The sequence below is a fragment of the Lissotriton vulgaris genome, chromosome 1_2 (assembly GCF_964263255.1).
Source record: "Lissotriton vulgaris chromosome 1_2, aLisVul1.2, whole genome shotgun sequence".
NCBI lineage: Eukaryota > Metazoa > Chordata > Amphibia > Caudata > Salamandridae > Lissotriton > Lissotriton vulgaris.
Window position 1 is genome coordinate 319,636,221 of NC_141686.1, and position 21,377 is coordinate 319,657,597.

General features: G+C 51.1%; 1 protein-coding gene across 1 annotated transcript in view; it reads right to left on the reverse strand.

Annotated features, from left to right (window-relative positions):
• Positions 1-21,377, reverse strand: part of SLC43A1 (solute carrier family 43 member 1) — a 294,136-nt gene that overhangs the window by 208,355 nt on the left and 64,404 nt on the right. Inside the window, exon 2 of the mRNA XM_086953367.1 lies at positions 13,515-13,730. Within this exon, the coding sequence (XP_086809493.1) occupies positions 13,515-13,668 (154 nt within the window). The 5' untranslated portion in view covers positions 13,669-13,730. The remainder of the gene's footprint in view (positions 1-13,514; positions 13,731-21,377) is intronic.

A 21,377-nucleotide genomic window follows, 5' to 3' on the forward strand; every position in this document is an offset into this window, starting at 1 on the left:
ATAAAATGTAAAAATTGTGAAATGATACTTGTATAGCGCACTACTCACCCGCAGGGGCTCAAGGCACCTCAGAGTGACCATCTATCACACTGATGGCACCTCAGGGCATCCATCTATCACACTGATGGCACCTCAGGGCATCCATCTATCACACTGATGGCACCTCAGGGAATCCATCTATCACACTGATGGCACCTCAGGGCATCCATCTATCACAGTGATTGGACCTTGGTGCATCCCTCTATCACACTGATGGCACCTCAGGGCATCCATCTATCACAGTGATTGGACCTTGGTGCATCCATCTATCACACTGATGGCACCTCAAGGCATCCATCTATCACACTGATAAAATGTAAAAATTGTGAATTGATACTTGTATAGCGCACTACACACCCGCAGGGGTCTCAAGGCACCTCAGAGTGACCATCTATCACACTGATGGCACCTCAGGGCATCCATCTATCACACTGATGGCACCTCAGGGCATCCATCTATCACACTGATGGCACCTCAGGGAATCCATGTATCACACTGATGGCACCTCAGGGCATCCATCTATCACAGTGATTGGACCTTGGTGCATCCATCTATCACACTGATGGCACCTCAGAGTCACCATCTATCACACTGATGGCACCTCAGGGCATCCATCTATCACACTGATGGCACCTCAGGGCATCCATCTATCACACTGATGGCACCTCAGGGAATCCATCTATCACACTGATGCCACCTCAGAGTGACCATCTATCACACTGATGGCACCTCAGGGAATCCATCTATCACACTGATGGCACCTCATGGCATCCATCTATCACAGTGATTGGACCTTGGTGCATCCATCTATCACACTGATGGCACCTCAGAGTCACCATCTATCACACTGATGGCACCTCAGGGCATCCATCTATCACACTGATGGCACCTCAGGGCATCCATCTATCACACTGATGGCACCTCAGGGAATCCATCTATCACACTGATGCCACCTCAGAGTGACCATCTATCACAGTGATTGGACCTCGGTGCATCCATCTATCACAGTGATTGGACCTCGGTTCATCCATCTATCACACTGATGGCACCTCAGGGCATCCATCTATCACACTGATGGCACCTCAGAGTGACCATCTATCACACTGATGGCACCTCAGGGCATCCATCTATCACACTGATGGCACCTCAGGGCATCCATCTATCACACTGATGGCACCTCAAAGTGACCATCTATCACACTGATGGCACCTCAGGGCATCCATCTATCACACTGATGCCACCTCAAAGTGGCCATCTATCACACTGATGGCACCTCAGGGCATCCATCTATCACACTGATGGCACCTCAAAGTGACCATCTATCACACTGATGGCACCTCGGGGCATCCATCTATCACAGTGATTGGACCTTGGTGCATCCATCTAGCACACTGATGGCACCACGAGGCATCCATCTATCACACTGATGGCACCTCAGGGCATCCATCTATCACAGTGATTGGACCTTGGTGCATCCATCTGTCACACTGATGGCACCTCAGGGCATCCATCTATCACACTGATGGCACCTCAGGGCATCCATCTATCACAGTGATTGGACCTTGGTGCATCCATCTATCACACTGATGGCACCTCAGGGCATCCATCTATCACACTGATGGCACCTCAAAGTGACCATCTATCACACTGATGGCACCTTGGGGCATCCATCTATCACACTGATGCCACCTCAAAGTGACCATCTATCACACTGATGGCACCTCAGGGCATCCATCTATCACACTGATGGCACCTCAAAGTGACCATCTATCACACTGATGGCACCTCGGGGCATCCATCTATCACAGTGATTGGACCTTGGTGCATCCATCTATCACACTGATGGCACCTTAGGGCATCCATCTATCACACTGATGGCACCTCAGGGCATCCATCTATCACAGTGATTGGACCTTGGTGCATCCATCTATCACACTGATGGCACCTCAGGGCATCCATCTATCACACTGATAAAATGTAAAAATTGTAAATTGATACTTGTATAGCGCACTACTCACCCGCAGGGGTCTCAAGGCACCTCAGAGAGACCATCTATCACACTGATGGCACCTCAGGGCATCCATCTATCACACTGATGGCACCTCAGGGCATCCATCTATCACACTGAAGGCACCTCAGGGAATCCATGTATCACACTGATGCCACCTCAGAGTAACCATCTATCACAGTGATTGGACCTCGGTGCATCCATCTATCACAGTGATTGGACCTCGGTTCATCCATCTATCGCACTGATGGCACCTCAGAGTGACCATCTATCACACTGATGGCACCTCAGGGCATTCATCTATCACAGTGATTGGACCTCGGTTCATCCATCTATCACACTGATGGCACCTCAGAGTGACCATCTATCACACTGATGGCACCTCAGGGCATCCCTCTATCACACTGATGGCACCTCAGGGCATCCATCTATCACACTGAAGGCACCTCAGGGAATCCATGTATCACACTGATGCCACCTCAGAGTAACCATCTATCACAGTGATTGGACCTCGGTGCATCCATCTATCACAGTGATTGGACCTCGGTTCATCCATCTATCACACTGATGGCACCTCAGAGTGACCATCTATCACACTGATGGCACCTCAGGGCATCCATCTATCACACTGATGGCACCTCAGGGCATCCATCTATCACAGTGATTGGACCTTGGTGCATCCATCTATCACACTGATGGCACCTCAGGGCATCCATCTATCACACTGATGGCACCTCAAAGTGACCATCTATCACACTGATGGCACCTTGGGGCATCCATCTATCACACTGATGCCACCTCAAAGTGACCATCTATCACACTGATGGCACCTCAGGGCATCCATCTATCACACTGATGGCACCTCAAAGTGACCATCTATCACACTGATGGCACCTCGGGGCATCCATCTATCACAGTGATTGGACCTTGGTGCATCCATCTATCACACTGATGGCACCTCAGGGCATCCATCTATCACACTGATGGCACCTCAGGGCATCCATCTATCACAGTGATTGGACCTTGGTGCATCCATCTATCACACTGATGGCACCTCAGGGCATCCATCTATCACACTGATAAAATGTAAAAATTGTAAATTGATACTTGTATAGCGCACTACTCACCCGCAGGGGTCTCAAGGCACCTCAGAGAGACCATCTACCACACTGATGGCACCTCAGGGCATCCATCTATCACACTTATGGCACCTCAGGGCATCCATCTATCACACTGAAGGCACCTCAGGGAATCCATGTATCACACTGATGCCACCTCAGAGTAACCATCTATCACAGTGATTGGACCTCGGTGCATCCATCTATCACAGTGATTGGACCTCGGTTCATCCATCTATCACACTGATGGCACCTCAGAGTGACCATCTATCACACTGATGGCACCTCAGGGCATTCATCTATCACAGTGATTGGACCTCGGTTCATCCATCTATCACACTGATGGCACCTCAGAGTGACCATCTATCACACTGATGGCACCTCAGGGCATCCATCTATCACACTGAAGGCACCTCAGGGAATCCATGTATCACACTGATGCCACCTCAGAGTAACCATCTATCACAGTGATTGGACCTCGGTGCATCCATCTATCACACTGATGGCACCTCAGGGCATCCATCTATCACACTGAAGGCACCTCAGGGAATCCATGTATCACACTGATGCCACCTCAGAGTAACCATCTATCACAGTGATTGGACCTCGGTGCATCCATCTATCACAGTGATTGGACCTCGGTTCATCCATCTATCACACTGATGGCACCTCAGGGCATCCATCTATCACACTGATGGCACCTCAGGGCATCCATCTATCACACTGATGGCACCTCAGGGCATCCATCTATCACACTGAAGGCACCTCAGGGAATCCATGTATCACACTGATGCCACCTCAGAGTAACCATCTATCACAGTGATTGGACCTCGGTGCATCCATCTATCACACTGATGGCACCTCAGGGCATTCATCTATCACAGTGATTGGACCTCGGTTCATCCATCTATCACACTGATGGCACCTCAGAGTGAACATGGGAAACATCCTTTACAACGCAACTTTTACCACGCTGTGATTTTACATCGTAACTTTTACAACGCAAACCATTGCAACGCATTGCGCTGGGGGGCGCTCTAGGATAGGGAATAGATTTAATTTACTATCCAACACCTTCCCTACTATTCACGGGGTCAGGAGTAAATTAAACTATTCACTATCCAGCACCCCTCAACACTATGCGCTGTCAAGGCATGCGTTGTAAAACTTGCGATGTAAAAGCATGCGATGTAAAAGCATGCGTTGTGATGTCATACATCCGTGATCATCTATCTCACTGATGCCCCTCAGGGCATCCATCTATCACACTGATGCCCCGCAGGGCATCCATCTATCACAGTGATTGGACCTCAGAGTGACCATCTATCACACTGATGGCACCTCAAGGCATCCATACATCACAGTGATTGGACCTCGGTCATCCATCTATCACTGTGATTGGACCTCAGTTCATCCATCTATCACACTGATGGCACCACAAGGCATCCATCTATCTCACTGATGCCCCTCAGGGCATCCATCTATCGCAGTGATTGGACCTCGGTGCATCCATCATTCACGTTCATGGCATCTCGAGGCATCCATCTATCACACTAATGGCACCTCAGAGTGACCATCTATCACAGTGATTGGACCTCAGTGCATCCATCTATGACACTGATGGCACCTCAGAGTGACCATCTATGACACTGATGGCACCTCAGGGCATCCATCTATCACAGTGATTGGACCTCGGAGCATTCATCATTCACGTTGATGGCATCTCGAGGCATCCATCTATCACACTAATGCTACTTTGGGGCCCCATTGATTACAGCAATGGTCCCTCAGGGCATCCATCTATCACACTGATGGCCCCTTGGTGCATCCATCTATCACAGTGATTGGACCTCGGTTCATCCATTTATCACACTGATGGCACCTCAGAGTGACCATCTATCACAGTGATGCCCCTCAGGGTATCCATCTATCACACTGAAGCCCCCTGGGGGCATCCTTCTTTTACACCGATGGCACCTTGAGGCATCCATCTCTCACACTGATGCCACTTCAGGGTACCCATCTATCACACTGAGGTTACCTCAGGCGTCTGTCTTTCACATGGATGGCACCTTGGGCCTCCATCTATCACTCTGATGACATTTCAGTCAACCGTGGGCAATGAACTCCGCTCAGAACGCTACGTAGTGGAGTTATCTACTGCACCCACAACACTTTGATAAAACAACTTTACCTTTACATGCTAAAAAGCATGTAACCAATTCACAAAAGTGAACTTTGAAAAACATCTGGCAATGAGAGGTGATGATTTTGGGGTCACCCCTAACCTAGGGGGAGGGCAAGCAGATGCCTTGAACACAAAGAGCACATCATGCCGAACGATTCGGTGGTGGTCCCATCCTCCTAGGACCACTCCAAGCAAAGTTATGGGCAAAAATACAATCCCAACCAAAGGCCCTGCAAAGCATTATGGGGCAGGAGTCTAGAGCTGAGCCCGAGAGCCTGCCCCGTGAGGAACGGTTTGATATTGGATACTATAATGGTGGAGAAGTGTGGCTCAGGGGTTAGAGGCAGCAGACCCGGAAGCTGAGATCGGCCCTGGACCAGGGTTCAATTCCCCGCCTCGGCGGGTCTTGGGCTCAAAAATTCCACGGACTCGATAATTCTCGCTCCGGTGCCTTCTCAACTCACGGGTTCACACTCTGTGACTCTGGGCAATAGCTTGCTTAATCTCCACAACGGCCCCTCGCGGCGGGATGCCTGGCTTTCACCTTGTGGATACCCTGCCGGGGTTATCTCACAGGGGAATACCAGGACGGGTTCCCTAAGCAAGCGCCGGGAAACCCTTTGTGGGTAGCTGTGCGCTATATAAGCTCAAATACATTTACATTTACATAATATTCTCTGCACTCTAGAATATCTTCCCATAATGCTTTGCAGGGCCTTTGGTTGGGATATCACAATCCTTTTGGAAATAAGTGATCGTGCCCTGAGGAAGTCTTGGGTGAATGCTCATACAATGCTCCCTAGGTAAGGAAGGACCCCAAAATCATCACGTCTCTCACTGCTTGCTGTATTTTCAATTTCGCTTTTGTGAGGTCACTATATTCATTTTTGCATGAAATGATAGAGTTACTTGTTGTTTCTATCAAGGGTATGTGAGGTTTCTGTTTTATTAATTGGGGTGAGATGGAAAGGAATGGAGTGGAGTTAACAGAGCTTTTGATCTATTCCACAGAATTCTGCATAGTGGTACTCCGCCAACAACGCCCACCCTTAATCTCAGGGCTTTCATCTATCATGCGGATGACACCGTGGGGCATCCATCTCTCACACTGATGGAACCTCGGGCATCCATCTCTCACACGGATGCCACCTCGGGGCATCCATCTCTCACACGGATGGAACCTCGGGGCATCCATCTCTCACACGGATGGAACCTCGGGGCATCCATTGATCACACTGATGCCACCTCAGGGCATCCATCTCTCACACGGATGGCGCCTCGGGCATCCATCTCTCACACTGATGGAACCTCGGGCATCCATCTCTCACACTGATGGAACCTCGGGGCATCCATCTCTCACACTGATGGAACCTCGGGCATCCATCTCTCACACTGATGGAACCTCGGGACATCCATTGATCACACTGATGCCACCTCAGGGCATCCATCTCTCACACGGATGCCACCTCAGGGCATCCATCTCTCACACGGATGCCACCTCAGGGCATCCATCTCTCACACGGATGGAGCCTCGGGCATCCATCTCTCACACTGATGGAACCTCGGGGAATCCATCTCTCACACTGAACGAACCTCGGGGCATCCATCTCTCACACTGATGGAACCTCGGGCATCCATCTCTCACACTGATGGAACCTCGGGCATCCATCTCTCACACTGATGGAACCTCGGGCATCCATCTCTCACACTGATGGAACCTCGGGCATCCATCTCTCACACGGATGGAACCTCGGGCATCCATCTCTCACACGGATGGAACCTCGGGGCATCCATCTCTCACACGGATGGAACCTCGGGCATCCATCTCTCACACTGATGGAACCTCGGGCATCCATCTCTCATACGGATGGAACCTCGGGGCATCCATCTCTCACACTGATGGAACCTCGGGCATCCATCTCTCACACTGATGGAACCTCGGGCATCCATCTCTCACACGGATGGAACCTCGGGGCATCCATCTCTCACACGGATGGAACCTCGGGCATCCATCTCTCACACGGATGGAACCTCGGGCATCCATCTCTCACACTGATGGAACCTCGGGGCATCCATCTCTCACACTGATGGAACCTCGGGCATCCATCTCTCACACGGATGGAACCTCGGGCATCCATCTCTCACACGGATGCCGCTTCAGGGCATCCATCTCTCACACTGATGCCACCTCAGGGCATCCATCTGTCACATAAACAAAGTTGACAGGTGGTGGGGTCCTGATTGCGCTGTTTGATATACCTCAGTGTATTGGCACAATAAATTCAATTCAATCATGTCTGAGAATGCTCACAAGGGCATTGAGCAAGGACCACCCAGCGTTGTTAATCGAGTGCAGACACTGTCTACACTCATATGACATGCAAAACAAAATCAATGTCTCGATCAGTACTCCTGTAATAATGCCAACAATAAATCCACACAGTGCTGTTCTCCAATGGTCTTCTTGATTTATTATACCAGATCTGGTCAGATGAGTACTTCAGTTCTCACAATCTTTTTCTCAACAACAGATAGCCACAAAAGCCAACACATGTTTCGTCTTGTTTGGGCATTCACCCAAGACTTCCTCAGGGCACGGTCACTTATTTCCAAAAGGATTGCAATTGTGATATCTTTGTCCGAAGTACTATGATCCTTTCATCAAAGCAAATCAATGCCCAATGGATTATCAATTCCTAAAACAACGAAACTGGACATTGAAAGGAAAGGACTCTTATCGATGGGTTGACGGCTCGTCCTATCGATTAACAAAGACTGGATGTTCTACGGAGAGTAGTCCGTCTCTCAAGTCGGCAACCCGCCAGAGACAACAGAGGGGAAGATTTACAAGCCCCTTGCGACACATTTACGCCGCCGTTGCGTCACTTCTGTGACGCAGCGGTGGCATAAACCATGCGCCATGTTGCGCCTTATTTACAATGTGACGCGTCTAGGGAGAGGCATCACGTTGTGAAGCCCGGCGCCACATTAAACCTGCATCAGGTTTAATGTATGCAGGGTGGGCGTTCCGTTGGAAAAGGATTCGGAAAAGTGATGCAGTGAAATCTACAAGATTTAACTGAGTCGCTTTAGCGACGCCGCTGCGTCAAAACACTGCGCCTGCTTGAAGCATGCGTAAGGCGTGATGCAGCATGTTAGGTATGGGCAGCCCCTGAGCATTGCTGGAGTTGCGTCACGCTTGCGACCCGACTTCAGCAATGCGCCGCCCTTACGCCATCAAATGCGTCATGCATCTGTTTATTCTTGTGCCATGATGTGTCGCTTTGTAAATGCGGTGCATCTGTGGTGGCGCAAAGGTAAACTTGTGTGACGCATCTTACCTGGCGCATCTCTGCTGATATGCAGGGATGTGCCAGTCCTTGTAAATTTGCCCCAGAGAGCTCTGCTTGGTGCGTGAGGGGAGTGGGTTGAGGGTGGGGAGGGGGGGTCCTTCGCAGGTAGTTGCGGTGACGCTGCTGCCCATATCCTCTTGTGAAGGGTCTGCCTGGGTCACAGTGGGCTCAGGTAGTACAGGCCGGTGTCAGCCCCCCCCCCCCTCCCCTCCCCCCCAGAGGGCTCAGGGTAGAGCTCTGCAAGGGGGGGGGGGGTCTTTTTGTGGCTTTTCATCCTCAGATTGTGTGGCATCTCTAACAGCCCCCCCCCCACCCCCCATAACGCTAAAACCTAAATGAAAATACTGACCCTTGCGCTGAACTGTGGATTTCTCCCATTTCAGTCCTTCGTGGCCCTCTCTTTGCCTTCCCTCTGCCCCCTCCTGTCTCAGCACCCCTCCCTCTCAAAACTGCATGTCTGTCTGCCTGACTCCTGCAAACTGCCCTCACCTGGGCAGAAGGCAGCCTCCTCCTCCGGAAGCCTCCCCTGTCCATCCCACCGGCATGGCCCCCACAAGGGGCCCCCGCTGACGATCACACCGAACCCCTGGGGATGTGTCTCTGGGTTCAAGTCTTGCTGCGGAGCTCAGCTCTGCGCGGATCCCTCCAACCAACACCCCAAACCCCTGGGTGAACCACGAACACTGGGCTGCGCTTCCAGCGCTTCAACGCCTGAGCGAGAGGAAGGAAGCGCTGTTAAGAGGTGAATAGAATGAAATACACCCTCAAGCCACGCCCCATGTCCCATGCTCTGGGGTGAAACTAGAGTGCGAACCACCAAGAGCAGGCAGTCACTGGGAAGGGCATGGCCCCAGCACCCCCCCTCCACTGGGGGGGTAATGGGGTGGGGGGCGTGGGGCTGCAGGTTCCACTCCAGAGCCCCACTTGCTCACCCCCCATGGCTGGGGATGGGCCTGCCAGGGTTCAAGTGGCACCTGGGCCTCCTTCTTCTTCTGCTTACCTCACTCAGCCTTTATGTTAGGGCTCATCTGATTGGCTCCCTAGGGGCTTTACGCATATATATGTAGCAGGGCCCCACCATAGCCCCATATTTGCAGAGTTTGGCCCCCTTCCAGAACCTCTTGGGGCCATGATCCCCTTGGGTCCTGTCGACGGTCCTGACAGCTGCAGTGCAAGACTGACTGACCCCAGCCCGGCCCCGCTGGGACAGCCTTGGGCCTCCTCGCTGAGGGTTCACCAGAGTTCAGCCGGGCCCAGGGCAGCATCTCCCAGGGAGGGGCGGCTCTGCTGGGTAATGAGGCTGCCTTGAACCCAGCACCAGCGCCCCCTGGTGAGTGCCCCAGGCACTGCAGCTGTGGTGAGAGCCAGTACATCGTGTGACGTGTGAGTGCAGAGAGCAGGTGTGGCGCCTGGTGCTGAGCCCTCAGACCCCCAGGCTGACCCCCCCTGCTGCCGGCTGACCTCCACCGCATTCCTCCGGGGCCCTGTCTGCGGCGTCAGCTGCAGTGTCGGGATTTATGGCCGGGCAGGTTCACAATGACTCGCAGCTCTCTCTCGGCGCTAGTGAAGCGCAGACACGTGTGATCCTGGACAGGACAAATGAAGAGCTTGAACCGGTCTGTCTGCTGCGCCTGCCCCTGGCTGCAGCCCCCCCCCTCCCCCCAGTCACAGGGGAAGCACAGGACACCAGAAGACATTCCATCATCTCAAAATATGTAAATCTGCCGGGCCGTGTCGTCACTCACCGGAAGTCAGGCGCCCTGTGTGGGTCTAGTGGTCATCCCACCCGAGGAAATCATTTTCAAAACTTTATCCGCTGTTAGTTCACCTCACCCTCCCTCTCCTGTGTTCGTTTCCTCGTCTCCCCCATACAGCGGGCCTCCGCTCTCATTGCCCCCCCCCTCCAAAAAAAAACACACACAAACCCCGCCTGTGAGAAGGTGGCCTGATATGTGATGTCCACTATTCTAGTGGGCTCCCTGTATCAGTCCAAACAACCCTTATGGTGATGGTTGTAAAGTCAACCTTATAGACCAGCTATTCTAGTGGTAGCATGGACAAAGCAGTCTTAGGCTAAACTCAAGAGAGCATGTGAAGCTGGTTGTTTTACCAATAATAACCCCTTGAATATCAAATGAAAGGACACCACACAAGGTATATATCAAATATAGATGTATTTATTACTGACACAACCCCTCTGCACTCTTTATGAGTTCAGAGTTCGAGATGCAGCCCAAGTGACTCAATAAGCATACTATAAGTTGCTCAAATACAATTCTGGCCTAGGGGCCTCACGAACCATATACTAAGTAAGTGGTATAAGAACCACTTCCGGAATAGTGAATAGGCCTAGGGCCTAGGGAATCGCTGGGACTACACTGAACAACCACAGGTTAGGAAGTAGGAGTCTCACAGGATGCGTGTGCAGTGTCTAAACACACACACGGGTTCTCATAGACTTTCAATGGAAACGTAAAGTTTACAAAGTAGTTGATTTCGGGCACTTCCAGATGGACTACGGGAAAACCCAGTTAGACTAGGACACTTGGATAGTTATTACCCACGGGAGCACCGGAGTACTCGAATTACCTCACCCAGGAAAGCCGGGTGCATAGGTGTTCTTTCGTGTCGGGTTTCGTCGTCGAACCCTATGGAGAGCTGCACAAAGATGCTGCAGGCGACCAGGAGGAAGATGTCTGGTTGGTGCCGGGCGTTATACTGGGGCGGTGACGTCAGGCAGGGGAGGGTCAGGGTGGGGGGTTGTAAAATGCAGGATATTGACCATTAGAGGTAAGTACCAAAAAAAAGAAATAAAATGGGCCGTGCCTGATCAAAGATGGATCGGAGCAGTGAAGAACATGAAAGCAGAGGGGACAGGGTCTGGGTCACTAGCGAGTGACCAGGAAGGAACCAGGCGATGCCGAGCTGCAAACAGTTGAAGAAGTGAAGCTTGTCTCTGCAGCCACGTGGACCTGGAGGCATCAAAGATGACCAGGAGCTGGATACGGACTGTCCCACAAAGGATCTCGCTGTTGGCGGTGTCGGTTTCCGAAATGGAGTCAACAAGCCTTGGCAAAGGCAACCCACACAGGAAGGGAGGATCCGCTTCTGTTCAGACCAGCAAGGTCTGGGGAGCTTCCCCTTCACAGGAAAGCAGGAGCAAGCCCGGAGCAACCAGGCAAGTGGTGTTGATTCAAAAGGATGTCTTCAGGAGGGCCACTAGCCAACAGGCTAGCAACGTGAAGACGCATCGAGGAGAAATGCAGGCGCAGGACCCACTCGGCACTCGTGGAGTATGGAGGGCTGAGCTTCGGTGCACTTACGGCTCGGGGTGGGGCTTCTCAAGTCCCAATGCACAACTTCGGGACGCCTCAGAAGCTGCACAGTTAGCAAAAAGCAGGTACTGCAGGTAGTCCGGTCCTACGTCTCTCGTGTCCGCCACAGGTCTCAGCTTTGCTGTGGATGTGGGTTGGAGTCAAAAAAGTCTGGAAGTCTAGAGGCTGCGTCGCTAAGTCTTCGGGTTCCGGCAGGAGCATCGACAAAGCAAACCGGCAAGTCACTGATGGTGCCTGTTTGCACAGGGTGGTCACTTCTTGACCACAAGGTTGATTCTTCAGTCTTCTAGTTGCAGTAGAATGTTGAAGGTCCAGAGTTTCGTTTCAGAATTTCAGTTCAGGATAATCTAATGTCTCTAGACACAGCTCCTAGCTTTATACTAACCTAAGGGGCTGGATTACCTGCTAGGTCCCTCCTATGGGTGGATCCTGGGAAGGGGTTGGTTACACCCCTTTCCCTTTGTCCAGTTTTGCGCCAGAGCTGGGGCTGGAGTGCCCCAGCAACTGGTTTGAACCGGGCTATGCATGGAGCTCCTTGTGTGCCCCAGGCAGTGTCTCATTTCATTCAACTCACCCTGCCCCAATACACTATAGCCTGTCTGGGGAGGTGCTAGCACCTCCCAAGGCAGGAAACCTATTGTCCAAGCCTCCCCTGCCAGGGTTTCATCCAGCATCAGGAGGTCAGACTCGTGTCTGTGGCAGCAGCATCCATTTTGTAATGCTGAGGCTCTGATTAACTTTAACCGGGTAAAGCTACAACTACATGTCTTCTCCCTCTAGAAGGGTGGAATGCTACCCCCTCCGCCAGGACTGGCGGGGGGGAGAGGGGTAGTATTCCAAAGCGTATGACACCTTACACAACATGTTTTGATAAAGCCAAACCAAAGTTAGCATTAACCGCGAGGATTATAATGCACTTAAGAGTATATGGTATGGCTATATCATAGAATAGCTATAAGGACATGGTTCCGAAAGCTGCAGACAGGCTCAGCTCATGCTAGAGCACCATCTCACATAAAACCAAGCACTCTGCCTTCAGGATTGTTAAGGCCTGCCATAGGAGTGACTTATAGGTGTATATGTGTCTATATATAATGGTAGGTATAGGAATACTATACCTAAGCAAGGGGTGATTACACCACCTTGCCCCAGCTGAGTGATCAGCCAGTTGTGTCAGTTTGGATGGCCATCCAGGGGTGGCATAATACATGCTGCAGCCCCTGGTAGGCCTTGGATGCACCTATGCCCTGGGTACCTATGGTACACTAGACAGGGGCTCATAAGGTGACCCAATATCCAATTGGAGATGCACCTAAAGTACATGGAGTCCATTTTATAGTGAGAGCAGATAGCCTGGGGCCCTGGTTAGCAGGATCCCAGGCCAACTAAGTCGAAAACCAGCTAAACACTAGGCAAAAAGTTGGGGTAACCATATAGTCAGATATCCACCTTCCTACACTGCCCACCTCTTACCTTTGCAGAGCTGAGAGTAGAAGCCTTCCTTCTTCAGCATGATGAGGAGGGAGCCCCAGCCCAGCAGGACTGCGGAGAAGAAGAGGTTCTCGATGACCGCCGTGCAGGCCATCCACCAGCGGCGACGATACGCCTGCTCCAGGGAGGGCGCCATGATGGGTGGGCTTCAGGGAGCAGAAGACACCGGAAGGACACCTCTGCCTTCTCTTCAGCCACCTGTGGGAAAAGAGGCACAGGATGTACAGGTTGGAACAAGGGCTTAAGACTTCTATAAATGAAGGTGTGAATCTACTATTCATGCATGTAGATTCACAGCACACAGAAGTGAACAGACCTACAGAGATACATTTTTGATATCAGTGACTCCTGCAATTGAATAGATAAATCTATAATGTCTATAGGTGAACAGGGCTGTCCAAGGCTCGGATAGGTGAGTGAGTGGATGTGAATGAACATTACTTTTATTTGATATAGTTTAAATTATAAAAGGGCGGCACATCCACAAATGTACATACAATTCTCAAACAAATATAGTGAGTGTTTGTAATGCTCCTATAGGTGAGCTTGGGGAATAAACATCTCACGTAGATGAACAGGTGGATCGAGAACATGCACAGGCAAAGGGGGGATCTGTGGCTCCTACAGGCGAGTGAGCCTATGCACAAAACTGGGGGGTCCAAGACTCCTAGAGATGGCTTAGGGGTGTCGGCATCTCACACAAGAAAAAAGGTCAATTTGTGAATCCTACACACGAGTAGAAGGACTACGACTGATTCCTGAGAAACAGGTGAATCTACAATTCTTAAGTGTGAATCCACAGTGTGCGCAGGTGAATCTATAATTCTTAAGTGTGAATTCACAGCGTGCACAGGTGAATCTACAATTCTTAAGTGTGAATCTACAATTCTTAAGTGTGAATCCACAGCGTGCGCTGGCGAATCTACAATTCTTAAGTGTGAATTCACATCGTGCACAGGTGAATCCAAGACTCATGGAGACAAACTAGGGGATTCAAGACTTGGGTAACAAACGCATGTGATTCACTGCAGTGGGCCGCAGATCCGAGACGTCACAGCCTCGCTCCATTATGCCCAGATGTGATGTCATTAGTTGACTCAAGTATGCCCAGTTTCCATCAACCTTTCTATTGTGCCCAGCTGGCTCCCCCTTCACTACCTAAAAGCCCTTCTGCTGTGCAATGTCTTCAGAGGTCCACCACCCAGTGCCATCCAAACAGGCCCTCTGTGGTCACAATATGGGCTGGTGACACCTGGAGCCACTTCAGGGATGTGGGAATTATGGAGTCCCCAATGCAGCTGCTTGGAAAGCCTGGAAGAGACCCTCAGATGAGGGAGAGCTGCAGCCGAATGGGTCAAAAATCCAAGCCCTCCTATTGGGCTGAAGCAATACTGACTCCATGTTGGTCACCGATGCCGGGCGAAGCCGCCACATTCAATGAACAAAGTCAGGAGCCCCGTTTGGTTAACTGCAGAGCTGAACTTTGTCCTCCAGGTTAATGTCATAGTTACGAGTGGGGACAAGTGTGATTCAACACTTGGGCTCTCCTGGGAAGCGCCCCACCGGCCGAACTCATCGAAAGGAACTCGACTGAACTGGAATACCGTCAAGGGTGGTCTAGGGCGATTCCAGGTACATCAGCCTTCTCTTGAAGCTGCAGACCACACAAATGGAAAGCTAAAGGGGGGATGCAAAGATGAGCCTTCATAGCAAGTTGTAGACACATTTATTGAGGAACAAAGTCATTAAGCAGAAGAAACAATCTGTGCAGAACACTAGCAGGCGCGCGGAAGATCGAAAGCATGAACACAACACCCATCGTTGAAGGCACAACGCTGCCTTCGAGCAGAACCAAGACAGTTCACGTCCCTCTGTACAACTCATAAGAAGTTGTGAGGTCATGGTCTGAAGTATGCTCACCATTTTCAAAACATGACTCCACCTGCCATGAACATGCGTTCTAGACACGCCAACCTGGTGAAAGAGCAAAGTAGCGGAAGAAAGAACGATAGCAGAGGAAATCAATCAATCAATCAATCAATCATTAACATTTATAGAGTGCGCTACTCACCCGCTAGGGTCTCAAGGCGCTGAGATGGGGGGGGGCGCTACTGCTCGAAAAGCCAGGTCTTGAGGTGCTTCCTGAAGGAGAGATGGTCCTGGGTGAGTCGCAGGTGGGTGGGGAGGGTGTTTCAAGTCTTTGCCGCCAGGTAGGAGAAGTATCTTCCTCCAGTGGTGGCTCTGCGGGTCCTTGGGACGGTGGTGAGGGCGAGGCTGACGGAGCGGAGCTGGCGGGTTGGCGTGTAGAATGAGAGGCGGTTGTTGAGGTATTCGGGGACCAAGTCGTGGAGAGCCTTGTGTGCGTGGGTGAGGAGTCTGAACGTGATCCTCTTGCTGACTGGGAGCCTGTGCAGGTCTCTCAGGTGGGTGGAGATGTGGCTGTGTCGGGGGATGCCCAGGACGAGTCGTGCTGATGCGTTCTGGATGCGCTGGTGGAAAGGTGCGTGCGGTGGGTGCCACCTTTTGAATAATGTGGAAGGACTTCTAAAGTCATGAGCACTGCAGCGTCCTCACCAGCTCGGTAGCATGCAAATGGCCACGCCACACACAGAGCTCTGTAGTGCACGTCTTTATTCTTCAGAGGGCAACCGTTAACTAACTGTATGCATTGCATCATGAACTTTATTAACCTCACTCAAACGATTACCTCATTTTTAGGTTTCGCTGGGGGGCGGAGCCGTTAGGCTCCTCCTCCAGCGAAATCTGTAGTTTCTAGTATGGGTGACTTTAACCCGCCTCTCTGCTTCATTGGCTAGCTCCATAAATGGAGGCTAGCCATTGGAACAGAGAGGCGTCCGTCAATGCCGGACCAGACACGGGGGCGTTCCCGAGAATCTTTGGCTTTTGGCTACGTCATGATACGTCAGCCAAAAGCCGGGAACGCCCCCGAGAAGAGCTTGCCCGATCGCTGTGCTCATCGGCACAGATTCAGGGGTGAGGGGAGACCCGTGGTGTTTCCCTGTGCCTTATAATCCCCCGTGTCGATCTGCTGGCGAGGAAGCAGGCTGACCGCGATCTGCGGCCCGAAAATCTCTGGCCGCTAAATCACCGTCGCGGCCCGGGGCCAGAAACACCCTCTGCAAGCTGTGTTCGTGACCGGGAGCTGCGGTAGCTGAGATCGAAGCCGCCGCGCTCCCATTGGCCACAGGAGTCGAGCCCCCTCACTGACGCCGCGACGGGATTGGCCCGTGCGCCGTCGCGTCACTACTGAAGCTGTGCAGGGATTGGCCGCTCAAGGTTCGTCATCGTGGGTTGCCCCGGGAGCCGCACTGCCGTTGGCTGACTCCCGGGTGGTTGTGAGGGCTCGCCTGCAAAGCAGCGACCTGATTGGGCAATCGGCGGAGGAGCTGCACCTGAAGCACGACGAAGAGCCTCCCGGAGGAGACCCATCCCCGCCGAGGAGACCGTGAGTGCCCCTGTGCCCCCGGCCTGCCGTCCCAAACGTCTTGACGAAAGAGAGCAGAGAGGCCAGCATGTTAAAATAAATGACGAGCGCTGAAGTGCATGGGTTGCTGAAATTGTTTCAGATGGTGGGCCTGCGATTGTGGCAGGGCAGAGGGTTAACTTATGGCAGTGAAAACGTCATTCTACTTTCACGTGTTTGAAAAACAGCTGGAGGCTAAAAGGATCGATTTAACCACTGGCCGACTTTCTTGTATAAAACGCGCATGCAATGGGAATGTGAAATACAGGTAAATGTCGGGACAGTTAAACAGCTGTGCATAATAAAATCATCAACGGCTGGAAATGGAGCACTCCTACAGCCAAATCTTTATTAAGATTCAGTGGACTAGCCGTAGCGGGGCTAAAATTAGCAGGAGTACACGCCCATGGGCTCTGCCCGAGGAAACAATGGGAAGGAGCTCTCCTCAGACAGTCATACTGTCTCAGGCGGCAGACACACGCACTGTATCTCAGACTGTCACCGTCTCCGAATCAGTCACAACGGCATATAGCCACTTCAGATACGATAAGTATAAATTGTGCGTCAGACTTACCAAACATAGTCAGTGCCATGGTAAGGCTTTAGGTTCAGCACGTGAAGACCAGCTGCCAATGCGCAAAAAAGCGGTCTCCGCAGGAAATGCTGCACCAACACAAAGTTAAGGGCAAGTCGGCCCACAAAGGCGTGCTCTTGACTGTAAGCACCGCACGCTCAGCTGTGCCACGGGAAGCCGGTCCTCATGGCGGCAGCGTCAGGGGCAGACTCGGGATACTGTAAGCGCCTGGAGCGGTGCGGTCACGGTGGCCGGGGTCAGGCAATCACTCTCGGGCTGAGGCTTGCACATGCGCTCAGACAGCATCCTCCGGACTCCGGGCAGCCATCTTGCCTTAGCACATGACCCGCCTCACATCCTGCAGCGGCGCTGCTGCTGCTTCGTTTCCATGACAACAGCGTATGGCTCCACTCCCATCCCCTGCCCAAAGCCACCGGCTGTCCACGCTGCTTCTCACGATTCTAGAAACTACAGTGGAACCGTAAGATTCCGGTGCGAATGAAAACAAAAATGTTTCAGTAGAACGTTTTAGAAACATTGTAAACGTGTTTTACTGTACAACGACGGTCCGTGGTAAGTGAGAAACGCAGATGCGTCATGCATCAAATGTTATTTATTGGGCGTGAGTTGCACCCCTTGTCCAGTTGTGTTACTGAATGGTGGCCAATGCCAGTGCCGTGGTTGTTGGATAGTGATAGTCTTGATGGAATTTTGTGCTCACCTACCTCGGATTGAATGTCATATACTCCACACATTCATGTATTTCAGTGCACATCTGTCAGCTTTAAACGCACGTTGCATTTAATATTGTTTAACATATATGCCATTTAACATTCGCGCAAATAAGGACACTCCACAGGAGCACAACATTTCCATGCTCCCCCCATCTGACCAAAGCTTCCATTCCAGACGACAGACCCCGGTATCTCACAGAGGATTACACAACACCACATACATAAGACCACACACACACCACACAAACACCCCACACACACTCACCAGGCACACAACCACACACACACACACACACACACACACACAGTCGTCACTGCACGCTTTCGCCAGGAACACCAACACACACCCACACACACACCACCAGCTGTCAGTGCACGCTTTCACTAAGCACATACAATACCAGCCGTCATTGCACGCTTTCACCAGGCACACACACCACCAGACGTTTGTGCACGCTTTCACCAGGCACACACACCACCAGTTGTCAGTGCACGCTTCCACCAGGCACACACACCTCCAGCCGGCAGTGCACGCTTCCACCAGGCGCACACACCACCAGCCATCAGTGCACAATTTCTACAGGCACACACACCACCAGCGATCAGTACACACATCAATTGTTAATGCATCCACAATTAACTATTGGAGCATCGCAGTATGGCACACTTTACTTTTAAACATTTTCATCTAAAGCGCAGCATGCCACCATTGCTACAATTCCAATCATACCCACATAATTCTACTACACACCACATGCATACACTCCATAACACATGGCGAAAAGACATTGCCATTTACAATGCCACTCTTCTGTTATCTCTCTCTTCTGCCTTCTTAGTCTCGACTGCCCTCCCTTTTCCACCTCTTTCTTTCACCTTCCTGTCCTCCATCTCCCTCTCCATTTACAATGCCACTCTTCTGTTATCTCTCTCTTCTGCCTTCTTAGTCTCGACTGCCCTCCCTTTTCCACCTCTTTCTTTCACCTTCCTGTCCTCCATCTCCCTCTCTCTCCTCCTCTAGCCCTCCTTCTCCTTTCCGCCCTCCCTCTCTTACCTGCCGCCCTCTCCTTTCTGCCTTTCTCACACTTTCCTACCTTCCCTCATGCCCTCACACTCCTTTATGCCCTCCCTCTCTCCTGCGTCTATTCCTTCCCTCCTGCCCTCCCTCTCTATCCTGCACTCGCTTCCTTTTGAGCTTTCTTACTCCTGGCCTCTTTCATCCCTTCCCTCTCTCTGCAAATAATTGCATTATAAATGCACTCCAGATTTCTGTGTAAAGTAAAACACATCAACGTTTTACACATAATTCAATGAAGATACAAAACACCATTTATCAAAAGCTCAAACTTTAACAAAGGGAGTGCAGAGTAGGGAGTGCATAGAGCAGGGGGAGTGCAGAGTGCATAGAGTGCAGAGTGCGTGCAGAGTGCGTGCAGAGTGCATAGAGGGTGCAAAGTGCATAGGCAGTGCAGAGTACATAGGGAATGCAGAGTCCAGAGAGAGTGCATAAAGAGTGCATACAAAGTGCATAGGGAATGTATACAAAGTGCAGAGTGCATAGGGAATGCAGAGTGCATAGGGAGTGAATAAGGAGTGCAGAGTGCATAAGGAGTGCAGAGAGAGAGTGCATAAAAAGTGCAGAATGTATAGAGAGTGCAGAGTGCATAAGGAGTGCAAAGTGCATAGAGAGTGCATAGGTAATGCAGAGTGCATAGGGAGTGCATAGACAGTGCAAAGTGCAGAGAGAGTACATAGGGAGTGCAGAGTGTATAGAGAGTGCAAAGTGCATAGGAAGTGCAGAGTGCATAAGGAATGCAGAGAGTGCATAGGGAGTGCAGAGTGCATAAGAAGTGCAGAGTGCACAGTGCATAGACAGTGCACAGTGCATAGGTAATGGAGAATGCATACAGAGTGCATAGGGAGTGCAGAGTGCATAGGGAGTGCAGAGTGCGTAGGGAGTGCAGAGTGTGTAGGGAGTGCATAGGGAGTGCAGAGTGCGTAGGGAGTGCAGAGTGCATAGGGAGTGCAGAGTGCATAGGGAGTGCAGAGTGCATAGACAGTGCAGAGTGCATAGGGAGTGCACTCTGCACTCTTTAGGCACTCTGCACTCTCTATGCACTCTGCACTCTCTATGCAAAGTGCTGCATAGGGAGTGCATGATAAGTGCAGAGTGCATAGGGAGTGCAGAGTGCATAGGAAGTGTGGAGTGCATACAAAGTGCACAGTGCATACAGAGTGCTGCATAAAAAGTGCAGAGTGCATAGGAAGTGGAGCGTGCAGGGTGCATATAGAGTACAGAGTGCATACAGAGTGCTGCATAGGGAGTGCAGAGTGCACAGGGAGTGCATATGAAATGCAGAGTGCATAAGAAATGCAGAGTGCATAAAGAGTACTAGGGAGTGCTAGAGAGTGCCAAGTGACTGCAAAAAAAAGGTAATAGCAATGTAAATGACAATGCCATTTACTTATCTGTTTTCGAAACAAAAACATAAATACAAATTTTGGCATATACAATGCCAATAACTCTAACTTTTCCAAAGGCGAAACCATTGCATTGTAAATGCTTGTTCTATGGATTCCATCAGGGACCAGAAAGGTCTTACTATACGTATTTAAAATACACTCAGGCTTGAGTCGAAGGTAGACGGAGGTAGATGCCGTCTACCCACTATTTTCATAGAGTACACACTGTTTACCCTGCCAAGAGGTTGGGCCCCACAGAAATACGCTGGGTTCATCCTGCCTGCACGCTGCCTGCTTTTCTTTCAAGCAGCAACGTGCAGGCAGGGAGAGCGCTATCAGATTACAGCTTCGCCCATGACAAAAGTCGAAGTTAAACTGCCATCAGGCCTCTTTCTTTTGGCGTACCCTGGCCTGGGAGCTATCGGGAGCCTCACACCTCAGTGCTTAATTTGAGCCTCAGCACCTTGTCATCTGCACCAGCGCTTTTCATGAACACCAGTTAAGGACACACTCTTTTATGGTACGCATGGAGAGAGTAAGTGATTTGCCTAGAATTACAGGATGTTGAGCAGACGCAGAAATTCAAACCT